The sequence below is a fragment of the Panthera tigris genome, chromosome B3 (assembly GCF_018350195.1).
Source record: "Panthera tigris isolate Pti1 chromosome B3, P.tigris_Pti1_mat1.1, whole genome shotgun sequence".
In the NCBI taxonomy this organism is placed as follows: Eukaryota; Metazoa; Chordata; class Mammalia; order Carnivora; family Felidae; genus Panthera; species Panthera tigris.
In genome coordinates this window covers 68,921,875-68,935,431 of record NC_056665.1, presented here as the reverse complement: position 1 = coordinate 68,935,431, position 13,557 = coordinate 68,921,875, and the positions used below count along the sequence as shown (strand labels likewise).

The window sequence follows — 13,557 nt, the reverse complement described above, 5'->3', positions numbered from 1 at the left end:
TGTACTGAACTTCCTTCACCTACAGATGTGTTTGAGTTTTTGGATATGTTCTGAACATTGACTGAAAATGCAAAGACAGTCTATACACCTAAACTCCATATAGCTGGCTTGGAACTGCCGGGTGAACTGAGCCATTGGCACCCACTGTTTCCACAATGCTTCTGAGTTTCCTGAGGGGGATGGTGGAATGGTTTGCTAATGTCACCCCTATGGCACATGAATTGTGCAGTGCCTGGAGTCCATGTCATGACCGAGTCCTATGCCCTGCTGTTCAAAATGACAGTTTTCGTGTGTCTGAAGAGGCAAAAGGGAAGAGAGAAAGACTAGAAGATGAGAGCAGAAAACTCAGGTGTACCTTGGCCATCATGCTGGAATAGGAGGTGTACAAGGGGTCGTCTTCCAATTTGCTGGAAAGAATGGAGGAAATATTTAGCAGGCTCTTTTTTGGACTCAGCAGAAAAGACTAAGAGCCACAGAAATCTTAAACTATATGTACTAGTGAGTGAATGAACAAACCCCTTCCCCCACCCGGATTCTTAGAAACCGCTCTGAAAATCTGCACCAGCATTGGCTGATGGTGGAATTCAGGGATGAAGGTTACAGTTGCAGGCTTCTCTTCAGCCTCAGTGTCTCACGTTATGACGAGAGGGCTGTGGCTTATGTAGTTTCCCCGGATGGTTCCTGATGGCCAACAATAGGGCAGCCAGGAAGAACTGTTTGAATCTGGCACCCCTTTTCCAGGCAGTGCCGTCTGTGGGATGGAGGTGTGGGGCTGGTACAGCCACTCCCGGTGCTTCTGAGAAGCAGGACGCTCTGCTGGTGCTGACCTCCTCTCCGTGAGAGCATTGCGGCTAAAATGGAGAATGATCTGATGAAGTGGGTCTGGGTGCTTGTCTGTCTCCTCCTCCTCCTCCTCTTCCACCTTGGGGCATTTCTACACAAACCAACGCAGACACGTGTTAGGCATGGACCTCAGCACAAGCCACACAACCACATGCGAACAAAGAGAAGGGAAAGCGCAAGGCACACAGTGCGTCAGATCAAAGCACAGAGAGAAACCACTATGTCGTATGTTTATCACTGGACGAGAAGCCCTTAAGGATGCAAGGTTTGGGACGTAAATATATATATATATATATTTTCAGCCAAAGAAACATTGCAATTCTCAATTCCAACCAAATGAAAGGAAAAGCAAAAGCCTGACCACAAGGGAGGAGCTACAGACTCCAGTGAGCAGAAGTCTCATGCAAGCTCTGGGCACCTGAGTTCAGGAGGGAGGCTCTGGACAGCTCCCCGAGAGGCTGGACCTCTCGGTCAACACTTGAAAGTTCTCCTGGAGAGGTGGGCTGGAACTAGGGGTGGGGCAGGAGTTATAAAACACCGGGGCCATTTGGGGTCTGCTAACTATCCATTTCTCTCCTAACTTCACTGCTGATTCTAAAATCTTCTTCCTGAATGATGTCATCCTGGAGCTCCAAGCCTGGCAGTTTCTCCTCTTTAACTCTTCTCAATCTCCTCTTATGGAAAAGGAAATAGCAGCTGATGCAAGAGGTGGGAGTTTCTAGCAGCGGCAGAGCCCGCAGGGCATACCATATTCAGTAAATTGTGAGAGCTACGCAGGCTGCGTGAATGGTTCCGAAGGGCAGGGCCGAAAGGGCAGGGCTCACTGTCAAGTTCACCCTCATCAAGAAGCTGGGAAAACTTAAGAGCCGTCATTCTCACTGATGGGAGTAGAGGAAAAGAATGAAGGGCATAAAGACAAATGGGAGAAAAATGGGAGAGAAAGGATTAAAAGCAAAAAAGAGAGGAGAAGGAAAAGAAACAAAGGGAGACAGGGAAAGAGAAACAAAAGACTGTATATGAGAAACACAGAACAAGATTAACAGAGAGACTAAGGGATGAGAGAAAAAATAAGCGGGGGAAGTAAGGGGAAAGAGAAAAAAAGAACCATGGGTTGGTCAATGGAATGGAGGGTTTATTTTTTGTCTGAACCAGGACGAGGCTCTGTGGTGCTTCTGCAGTCAGCTTTTTTCCCCTTGCATGTCGTTTTAAGTAGTTTTAGAGCATGAAGTCTGTTAGAGACGGGGCATGACACGTTTTCTGAAGGGCCAGATACAGGAATGTGAAATGCAGGAAGGGGATTTGGATGTGCCTTCCCTAAAGCAGAGCTACTGGCCAGAAATGCAGAGCCTCGGCTAGGACGGGGTGGCCTCCTGCAACCAATGGTGCTCAAAACTTCACTTAGCGTGAACTTTTCATCGCATGGCTGTGCATCCCGAGAAATATTAGTTGTTAATAATGATGATGAGGATGGTAACAGTAGCACCTCCAAGTGAAATTCATCCTCTGGCTCCTACGACCATTAGCAGGGCCTCCTCTGAGAATTTACAGTTAGTTCCTTCCCAACGGATACATCCGATTCTTTGTGAATGTTTAACTGTTACAACACACACACATGAATACAAAAGTCAAATTCATTCACACCCATATCTGCTTCCAGCTGAGTCAGTACTTACAGCCAAGTCCTGTACTAGTTTCTCTTCAAAGGAATACTCCTCTGTTTCTATCCAAAATCTCTGATAGCCATGGAGGAAGAGGTTAATGGAGCGGTGCCTGAGCGGAAGGGGTGAGAGTGAGGTCAAGAGGGATCCATGGCACACCTTGTTTTAGTTTGGGTGGTTAACGGTTAGTAAGCAGGACAGACTTTTGTACAATTCTTGCCTTCTGATTGGTCAGGGCAGCCGGAGGTACACCAGAAGCATTAATTTCAAAGAAACCAGAACCCTCTAACATGCCAGTTCCCGAATGTCTGGAACACCTTCTGAATGAACTAATCATGGTTAGTGAGGGGAGCTGGTGGTAACTGAATTCCTACTCTGGTCACGAGGGGTCTTTATCACATTTCTCCTCTAATGAGAAATGATTCATTGGGCCAAGACACAATCCTGAAGTATCTGGTTAATATGGCAATGTGGTTATCCCTTTTGGCCAATAACCTGTCCAGGTAATCCCATTTAAGTAATGCCGATGGCGAGTGGTGTAGCCGCAGATATATCGAAAGCAGCAAAGCATGGGTCCTTTGCAGTGTCTCCAAGGAACGACACCTCCAAGGTGCTCCGGCTTTTGTTAGGAAGGCAAGACTTGGGTGTGCTATGCTTCGAGCACCACTTCTGTATGCCGCATGGACTCCAGTGGTGGCCCTGGAACACTGAGTAACTGTCAAGAGCCACCTACTCTCTAAAAGCCAGGACTGACTCCTGGGAATATGGCACTGAATCGTGGTTAACTGATTCCCAGAGGTGAGGATAGTGGTGAGAGGGAAGGAGTAAAAAAATAAGATGCAGGTCAACATCAGAGTCATCTAAGACCTGACCTTGGTTTCTGGAAGAACACAACCCTTGCCGTCTTTCTTTGAATTCTGACCAATCAGAGGTCTTCTTAAAAATTGTACAAATTTGTGTGTTTATGGTAATGTTAAATCATGAATCAAGAAAGGAGGAGTGTGCAGAAAGTGAGTGGGTCTCTCCACAGGTTACATTACCATTAAAATGGGTATAAGCCTGTCATACTGAGTTTTTTCATTAACCTTTTCCAGCCAAACCCGTTGAAAGGTGGTCAGGAAGAAATTGTTAATTTTGTGTCTGGAGAAAAGCACACAGGTTGTCTTTTAAAAACTAACATCAGAGAAACAGTTTTCACATAATAAAATAAATCCCTTTAGCCCTTCCATCTGGAAGACTCCATGCAGTTTACATCATGACAAGGTGGAGAAAGAAGTGGTCTCCACCACCAGCCTCTCCGTTTTTATTATTGTTGTTATAAAATATACCTACAATCCTCCATGCTGGGGAGAAATCCAAGGCAAACTCTCTAAAAAGCTGGGTTACAGGCGGGCCTGGCCACATTTCATCAAAGACACAGTGAATTCCTGGACTTAACTGTTCCCTGTACAGGGGTAGAGAGGGTTGCTGAAGGAGCAACCAAAACATAAGAGGACGCTACTAACATTTTCAAAGGATTTAGGAAAAAAAATGCTTGTTTCGTGAGATTTCATTTCTGCCTGGCTGGCCCTGGAGACATGGGCTGAGAACAGAGTCCTCCCGGAGACCCAGTTAGCACATGAGGCATGGGCCTCTACCACAGAGGAAAGCCGATGCCTTTGGATACTTCACCACTTCTAGGAAACAGACAAAAATCCTGTGCATTTTTGCCTTCTCTGCTGGGCTATGAATTTCACTTTTCTGCCAGGACTTTAGTGGCCTTCATACCCACGACAATTTGACTTAAAATTTTGGCTTCTCATTCATGAATTCTACTTCCGAAGACACTAGTCTGTTTTCTCAAGAGTCCTGGAGGACCAGGTGTGTGCCTCAGAGGTCATCAATCTTCACTATCTTCAAAGACCCCAATGGGAAAGCTCAGGAGGCCAATTGGCTCAACACAGGGTCACAGAATGAATAATAGCCAAGAAACACAATCTGCTGAAAGCAAGTGTCAAGCCTAGGAATCGTCTGTTAGCTCATAGTCCAAGGGAACATTTATTTACACTCAGAAAATGCCTTTCCAAGTCAGTTTATTTTTCCTGACCAGGTGAGGATGGTTCATACTGATTTGCAAGCTGATGAAGCAGAGGCTGATATTCTATCACCAGCTTTGTTTACTGGTCACAGGCCCGACCTTGTTGACTCTACAATCAGTCTGAGGATGGGAGAACCGCCACATGGCCAATGCCCCCGAGTCAAGTGTTAGTGGTCAACGTTTATCCAATCTGCACTGATACTCTGCCCTGTGTTGAGGGAGTACATTTCAGAAAAGCCTTCACATATTTTTGACTGCAGAGTATAGACTGACCACATAGATAAGGCAATATGCCCATAACTGGCCTCTTACGACATCTTTAGCCAGTGCCCTTTCTTCATCTTGAGGGTGATGACACCGTGTGCAGGGATTCTCAAGTTACATTTCTGTAGCTGATGAGGAAACAAAGTAATTTTGGGGCCATCCAAGTACCTCAGTATAGATACATTGTTTGATCTGTTGATGGATTCTGAGTAAAGCATTTTCGAGACCCTCCTTTTCCCAGGGTTCCTTTACATCCTCACAAAGAATCCCACCTCAGTAAAACTAAGAGCTTCCATATGCTAACTGGGCTGACTTTAAGGTGTAAAATGGGGAGTTAAGGCAGGCATGGGGCACTAGGGAATCACATGTGTTTTCAGTTTTTCTGCTTACCTTGACTGCCTTAATAGCCCATGATACTACATGTAGACTGTAAGGGCGCCATTTATGGAAAGCTCCATTGGAAAACTTGGATCATGGGTGTTCGTGCCACAAGGGAGCACAGCTGAGGGAGGAAACCTTAATTCCCATTACTGGCTCCCATGCCAGAAGAATATGACAGAATACTTACCTGGGCAAGTTGTACAGAGGGGCCATCCTGAAACAGGCCACCACTGCCCGTTTCCGCTGCTTTGATAACAGTTTGTGCCAGACTGCCTTCTTGGACCTCAAAGGCTGTTCGACCTGAGAAGACACCACAAGGGTAGGTGCACACCAGGCTAACTGGGTGGCAGGAGGGAGTCACCTGCAGCTAAGGCTTCACAACCCTGCAAGAGTTCTGATTTCTCAACCACAGCCAGCCAAAGGTACCCAGCAGCAAATTATTCAATTTTTTTTTATTGTTTATTTTTGAGAGAGAGAGAGAGAGAGAGAGAGAGAGAGAGAGAGAGACAGAGTGCGAGTGGGGGAGGGGCAGAGAGAGAGGGAGACACAGAACCCAAAGTAGGCTCCAGGCTCTGAGCTGTCAGCATACAGCCTGACGTGGGGCTTGAACTCACGGACCGTGAGATCAAGACCTGAGCTCAAGTCGGACGCTTACCCAACAGAGCCACCCAGGCGCCCCTCAGGAGCAAATGATTCAGTTTGTGGAGGTCTTAGGTTTTCTGCCTTCTCCTGTTTTTGTATGTTTATTGCCTAATAGAAGGTTTACAAATGGGTAGGGGGATTTGAAGGGGTCATTGATCTAAAGGCAAAAATTTGTAAAAAAAAAAAAAAAAAAGGAAAGAAAGAAAATAAAGAAAGAAAACCTCTGAGGGAAAAGCATTGAGGAATCTGCTACCACCAGGCACCAAGATGACATCTGGAGGTGAGCTGGGATGATACTTGTTCCTGGTTTTGGGTCTTATGATAACATTAAAAAAAATTTTTTTTTTTACTATTTACTTATTTTTGGGAGACAGAGAGACAGAGTGCAAGCAGGAGAGGGGCAGAGAGAGAGAGAGAGGAAGAGATACAGAATCTGAAGCAGGCTCCAGGCTCCGAGCTGTCAGCACAGAGCCCAACACAGGGCTCGAACCCATGAAGCGGGATCATGACCTGGCCTGAAGTCGGATGCTTACCCTTAGACTGAGCCATCCAGGTGCCCCAATAAGACTTAACTAAGAGCTGAGTGTAGAGATCAGCTTTCTAGTCTCCAGGGCAGTCTCGCTTCCTCAGTCCTCAGGGCAGATGTGCCTTACCTGCTCCAGATGGAAGACAGCTGCGGAAATTCTCTGTACACGCTCTACGGTCTTTTCTGGATTGGAAGGTTCTTCACTCTTCAAAACATCTTTGTAGAGGTTCAGCTGCCACTTTACTGCTGGGTCATCCGACTGCAAATTAAAGCACACAGGAGGTGAGCAGCACCTCTTGCACTGAAAAAGCCTTGACTCCTCACGTGGTTTCAGAGCACCTGAGACTCTTCTGTTACTGCTTCTTTCTCATTTTCTCTCTCATCTTCACCGGAACATTGTAGATGCTACATAGAAACTTTGTATTCTAGCCTGTATCTCTTAACTCGTCCTATTTCCATCCCTTTCTATCTGTACTGCATTCTAATTTCCTGAAATCAACCTTCCAATTCATAAATTTTCTTTTCAGCTGTGCCTAGCCTGTTTTTTGACCTACAAATTGGATTTTTAATTTTAATGAATGCTTTTAACTTTTGTAATCACTACGCGGTTTTTGTCAATCCCATATCTACTCTCCTTAAAAAAAATGAAAGAGCAAGTGTTGCTTTATGGCTACCATAGCTATCTTTAGCTCTTTAAATATTTATCAACCACACTAATTTTTAAATTTCTTTCTACAGTTCCTTAAGCTTGAATTCTTCTCTTGGTTACATCTTCTGATTCTCTAATGATGGTGGATTTTCTTTCATGTTTTTTTTGTTGTTGTTTAAACATGACCTTGTCTTCAGGTGGAGTTTTATTTATTGGCATGTTAGCCTGTATTCTAAGAGGTGGAGAGTCTCCAAGTGGTTTTAGGGTTGTCTCTATAGGAGATTTATAGGTAAGGTTTAAGGCTAATTTTATGTAAGTTTCTTGCTCTGCATTTGTGCACAGCATGGGTAATTAGGTCCCACACTCTTCTTCGCTGAAGGCTATTAACAACCCCAGCGTCTAAGATACATATATGGTTCAGAAAGCTCTATTAATTTTCCCAGCTGCATCAACTTCTCCTCATTCCTGTGATTTACAGTGTCTTGTTTATCCTGGCACTTGGGATATCTTTTTACTGCCTTTTTGTGTAGCGTATTTTCCCCACTATACCCATATGTTTGGGGTAGAAAGAAGTGGCTCTTTGTGTCAGCCTAATCCCGCATTTTAGGGCGTATTCTGCCTGAGGAAAGAGTTGTTCAGATTCACAGGCCTGGAAAAAAAAATCTCAGACAGCCTTTAAAATCCAAGTGGTCCTCCCCGCCCCCCCCCCCCCCACCCCCGGTTTGTACCAACTCCAAATCTCTAGATCAGGCTGTGCTAAAACTCCCCCACCCCCCACATGTCCATTTCACTGTTGAAGAAGCCTCACAGTCAGTAAATTCTGAGACCTGATCTAACCCCCCTGCTATGGCTGGATGTTTATACATGGCAGGTGGGAAGGCATGCTTCATTAAATGCCTCTTTGCATCCTCTTTGTAATAGCAAAGGAAAGAACAAAAATGAAGGGCGAACCCTACACCCCCCCGCCCCTCCCCCCAACAACAACAAAAACTAAAGGCAGAGAGCTAGTCCTACCACTTAAACATCAGTACTGGGAGACATTTTTTAGAACACGTTAGAGAGAACAGGAGTAAACTAAATGGGAGGAGGGCCCCCTACAGCCAGAGGGAAGCCTGCATGAGTTCCGTCTTCCTGCCCCATCACCTTTTCCTGCAGGTGCAAGTTATTCCGCACATGTTCTTTCACCTCTTCATCGGTATCCCTCTGTGGAAAGAGACGTTCAGTTTTATTCCTAGAGGTCACTATGGAAATATAAAGTAAGGTGCAGGGATGTATGGGCAGCATATGGGCAGTTTTGCTGAGATCTTTTTTTTTTAAGTTTATTTATTTTGAGAGAGAGACAAGAGTGAGCAGGGGAAGCAGCAGAGAGAGAGAGAAAATCCCAAGCAGGCTCTGCACTGTCAGCTTGGAGCCCGACACGGGACTCAAACTCAAGAACTATGTGATCACGACCCAATCGGAAGCCAACAGTCGGATGCTTAACTGACTGAGCCATCCAGGCGCCCAGCTGCAATGTTTATTATAAGAATAAAAGAAGAAAAATTATAGACTTGTCCTAAGGGCATGTGCTCTCAAACCAGTTTTTTTAAAAATTTTTTTTAATGTTTATTTTTGAGACAGAGAGAGAGACAGAGCATGAATGGGGGAGGGTCAGAGAGAGAGGGAGACACAGAATCTGAAGCAGGCTCCAGACTCTGAGCTGTCAGCACAGAGCCCGATGCGGGGCTCGAACTCACAGACCGTGAGATCATGACCTGAGCCGAAGTCCGACGCTTAACTGACTGAGCCACCCAGGCGCCCTAAACCAGTTTTTTTTTTTTAATTTATTATTTTATTTTTATTTTTAGGGACAGAGAGAGAGCAAGTGGAAGGGAGGGAGGGAGGGAGAGAGCACGAGAATCTTAAACAGGCTCCATGCTCAGCACAGAGCCTGAGGTGGGGCTCAATCCCACAACCCTGGGATCATGACAAGAGCTGGAATCAAGAGTCAGATGTGCAACCCACTAAGCCACCCAGGCGCCCCCAAACCAGTAAAGGTAAGAGTGTATCGCCTGTGTGCACCTTGGTTTCTGTTCATCTGTCGCCCTGGGAAGGAGAACTAGCCCTTCAGGCTCTGAGGAGCTGCCACCACCAGTATTCCACGCTCAGCCAGAGCAGACGGGGGACTTACATAGCTGTATCGTGACTTTGCAAGGGAGATTAGCTCCTGATCGCCTGGCGTGCACATATTCAAACCAATGGGCAGCATTTTCTTGAGCGCAGCCACGATGAGAGAGGTCTGGATGGAGTACAAGTCTCCCCTCCGCTTGGTCTTCTTCCGTTCCTGGTCCTGTCCTCCAGACTAGGAGATGAGGTTGAAATAAACAGAGGGGCTCAGAGATTCTGAGAGGAACGGCCTCCTCTTGGAGGCAGCCTGCCTCCTTGTGGCCCTGTCAGTACAGGGGGGGGGCGGGGGGCTCAGTACATGTCAAAGCACAGTGAGAGGAGTGTGTGAAACACAACCGGGTGGCCATAAAGGACCAGCACTGGTCCTGTGCCCTCTCCCTGTGCACATGCTCACAGAACCATGTAAGTGGACACACACCACGGACACCTGCAGTCTTGGCTCACTCGTTTCCGGGCCCAAATGAACAAATAAACTGGTGTCTTTCCAAAAGAATGATTTGATAACTGATGAGATGACTCCAGGAAAGAACTGAGAATCCTGATGCTGGGGCATCAGTAAACACACGGAAGACGTTCTACGTTGAACTGCTCTGTTGCCAAGGCTGAAGCCAGTGTTTTGGAGCACCGCATCCCACTCAACCTCTACCCCGAGGCAGTGCAAATTCTCACCAGAAAACACAAGTCCCAAAGTAGGGCTGCTTTGGGATCTGGCAGGGGAAAGCTCGGAGAAACACTGAATAGAACTCCCCCAGTCTGCGAGAGTCCACCCTTCTTTTGCTTAAACTGAATCTACCCAGTGAAGTCCACCCACCGGAGTAGTAGGTTTCAGAAGAGTTCAAGGCTCTGCACTGAGGCTCTCAATTGAGAACCCTTAGTGTCCCTGACACATGGCCTATGGGTAGACTCAAGGACACAAGCCCTGCAGCGACTGGATTTTTGTGAGGTCAGCCTCTGAAGGAGCACACTGTCCACCTGCTACCTCACTTGCTAGACTTTGCGTCAGTTGGGCAGGTGCTTAATGGAAGTGTGGGAATGTCGGAGAGCCAGAAGCAGGGGCTGTGGAGGGAAAGACACATGGAGCCCAGTGAAGCTTGGCTTTATGAGGTGCCTGTGAAATGTTTGCAGGAATCAGGGGGCAGTACTGCGGTTTATGACGACATATAGACACAGGGCTCTGGGAGCAGCGGGAGGCCAGGGGCCTCTCCCGGAACTGGCAGTGTGAGACTTGGGACCCTGAGCTGGAGCAGAATTCATCTTAGGAGGCACAGGTTTTCTGAGAGAAGAGGAGGGTGAGAATTAACACTGCCTTGGGACTGATCTCTTCAATTACTTTAAATTACCTTTAAAGTATGAAAGAGGATCGTCATTATTAATGGACACTCTTAAAATGGATGTGATTGCCTTCACCCAGCCTGTGGTGACTGTACCTTCAGGTGGTTACATGACAGCAACCACAGCGAAGCTCCTGGCCAGCAAAACTGAGGCCGGCCAAACACCACCAGACAATTCTGCTGGTTGCAGGGCACCTTGTGCTGGGTGCTCCAAAACAGCAGGTCAGGCCCGGGACAGCAGGGGGAGGGGGTGGTCAGAAATAATGAGCAGTGGGTAAGAAAGGAGCCTAAGAGAAGGCAGCTTCGTGTGTTCCAGAACATGGTGGAAAGTGAAAGCTGGCTCCCGCAAAGACCGCGAAGAGTTCTATCATTTACTGAGTGCTTGCTAGGTTCCTCACATGTTCTACCATCAGGCATAGAATTCTAAAGGTCGTGCCTAAGGCAAAACTCCTTTACGGTCTACATTCCCCTTGAACATCATCCATAAAGGACAGAACCTGGTTTTGTGTCCTGTACTACGAGGTGCCCTGTACATATAAATGTAAAAGGTAAATAGTAACATGCAGTATGCAATCAAGTAAATATGCAAAATGTAATGAGGCGGATTTGATACCCGAGTCAAATAATTTCTTGCTCGCTCTATTTTATTTGGCCAATCTCATGGTGTTCTTGTTATAAATGCTGCATGTGTGATGTGACTCCAATGTGCCTGCTACTTAAATAAAACATTTCTAATCTTCCCAATAACTCTGATACACAAACAAGTCCGTTATATAAGTGAGAACATGATGCTCAGGGAAGGTAAAGGATTTTTCCAAGGTCATACAGCAGGTGAGCATCTGAGTCAACATCCAGACCCAAGTCTACCTGGCCATGGCTCCATTTTCCCTCTCTAACTAAGGGCTAGTGACCTAGCTCTTGCACGTCTCCTTTTCTCTGTCACACAGCCTAGGGCAGGGAGCTTGTGACAATGGCAGCAGACACACATTAATGAACAGAGAGAAATATTTCCAGGTTCTCATCTGTATGGGTCACTGGAAAGTCGTCCCAGGGTTTATTCCACCATATGCACACTTCGTGCAAAAACACATGGTTATCTGATTTCAGATCTTGAAGGTGAGTCATTGGAAAACTCTTTGGGTCAAGGGAGCCTTGCATAAGAGGCAGAGGTATACAGTGTGAAAAACCTGGGGCCACTGACAGCACAGAGGACTCTGCCCCTGCATGGCACAGCAGAGGAGTGAGCCTCCTGGGCTCTACGCCCTGTCGGCATCCCTATCTCTGTCAGTGTGCTGGCTGCAGAGTGGGCAGCTGGGGAAGGGAGCAGAGATAGCAAGGAGACCTCGGTTAGGGTGAGGCTTGGCTGGCTTCCCCGGCTTCCCCATTCCAAGGGTGGGTAGGCCTACATTCACTCTTTGACGGGCAGGTGTCTTCCCTGGAGCAGGCCTGGGGGACCTCCAGGTGGGAAGATCCATTCTGTACCACCCCCATGGTGATCACAGTGCAGAGGGTGGCCAGAGCCTGGCACCTCTAATACTACGACAGAAAAGACACGTCATGCATTTGACCTGTACCTTTACTTGCATGGCCTGTGTGGGAAGACAAAAGAAAAGAAACAAGGAGAAGAGTCAGTCAGTAAAAAGCAGGGGTCTGAGGCATAAGGTAGCACATGTTAGTCATAGCTTCTTAGCCCCCATTTGTCAGCCAGCACAACCGAAACTCAACAGTTCTGGAAGCCAGTCGAGCATGGCATGAAAAGTGAGCGGGAGGTTAGTATGGAGGTTAATTTGGTCAAGAGGACTTACACCCAAACCAAGCAAAACACCCCGAGTCAAGTTCACCTTGAAGATTAACCTCCCTGAGCGTGTGCCACTCAGACCCACGTGGGCTTCTGGTCTGGCCGCCCACACGAACCTTTTAGATCTAGAGCCTTTCCCCTCCCCTTCCTCCCTCCTTTCACCTGGGTGGGCTGTAGATAATCTGTCATGTAACCAAAGACCCCATTTTCTTTCTTCCTTCCACCCACCCACATTATCACCTTCAGCAGATCTGTGGTTGGGAAAAGAGAAGGAAGAACTGGGCTAAGGGGCAATGTGTATGCTTCCATGAAAAGGAGGTTTGCTAACAAGAAGTCCTCTAGGGGCACCTGGGTGGCTCAGTTACTTAAGCGTCCGACTCTTGATTTCAGTTCAGGTCAGAGCCTGCTTGGGATTCACTCTCCCCTCGCTCTCTGCCCCTTTCCTGCTTGCACACACGCACTCTTTCTCTCAAAAGAAGCAAACATTAAAAAAAAGAGAAAACGTTTAAAAAAATAAAATAAAAATAGGCAAGCCTGCACCATGTGAAGTTCTTATCCCCACTAAAAGGTTAAATGAAGGCAAGTCAACCCAACATTAGGTATTAGGGGGAAAGGTGAATTTCTGCAAGCCAGTCTGAGAATGAGAAATCAAGAGAGAGAAAGCGAAGGAGGGAAGGCAATGAGAGGAGGGAGGAGGATGGAGGAGGGGGGAGGTGGGTAGGGTAGAAAAGAGTGAGAGAGGGAGGGGAAGCCCTCCCCCACCCCCAGGGGGAGACAGAGAGCTGGAGAGAGATAGAAAGGGGGACAGGTAGGGAGAAGGGGAGAAAACGGCAGCTGCACAAGAGCAAGGGGAACAGAGACTAAGTGAGAAAGGTGGGCACTGGAGGGAAGGAGGAGAGACTGGAGTAAGATAAGTCTGAATACCCTTGAAAACCTCAAAGATGAGCTCACAACTCTTCTCTGTCCTTTTTCAATACACCAAATTCACACTCATGGGTGGAGAGGCTTTAAACAATGAGGCACTCTAATATCTCCTGCCTTCCAACCCTTTTTTACTCATAATCTTGGGCAAGAGACCCACATTTCTTGGGCTAAACATGTTCTAACTTACCATTCCCCTCCAAGGAAGCTGCTGCCATTTTTACAGAAAACAAAACAAGTTTAAAAACAAAACAAAACAAAACACACTTGCTCAGCTTAGTTACATTTAGCTTAACACATA

The 13,557-nt window shown here is 46.8% G+C and overlaps 1 protein-coding gene across 1 annotated transcript in view; it reads right to left on the bottom strand.

The window, feature by feature from the left end:
• Positions 1-13,557, bottom strand: part of RYR3 (ryanodine receptor 3) — a 524,192-nt gene that overhangs the window by 43,839 nt on the left and 466,796 nt on the right. Inside the window, exons 71-78 of the mRNA XM_042989263.1 lie at positions 12,112-12,126; positions 9,211-9,381; positions 8,184-8,243; positions 6,519-6,650; positions 5,411-5,523; positions 2,517-2,613; positions 828-934; positions 356-407 (exon numbers count right to left, since the gene is read on the bottom strand). Coding sequence (XP_042845197.1) covers positions 356-407; positions 828-934; positions 2,517-2,613; positions 5,411-5,523; positions 6,519-6,650; positions 8,184-8,243; positions 9,211-9,381; positions 12,112-12,126 — 747 coding nt within the window. The remainder of the gene's footprint in view (positions 1-355; positions 408-827; positions 935-2,516; positions 2,614-5,410; positions 5,524-6,518; positions 6,651-8,183; positions 8,244-9,210; positions 9,382-12,111; positions 12,127-13,557) is intronic.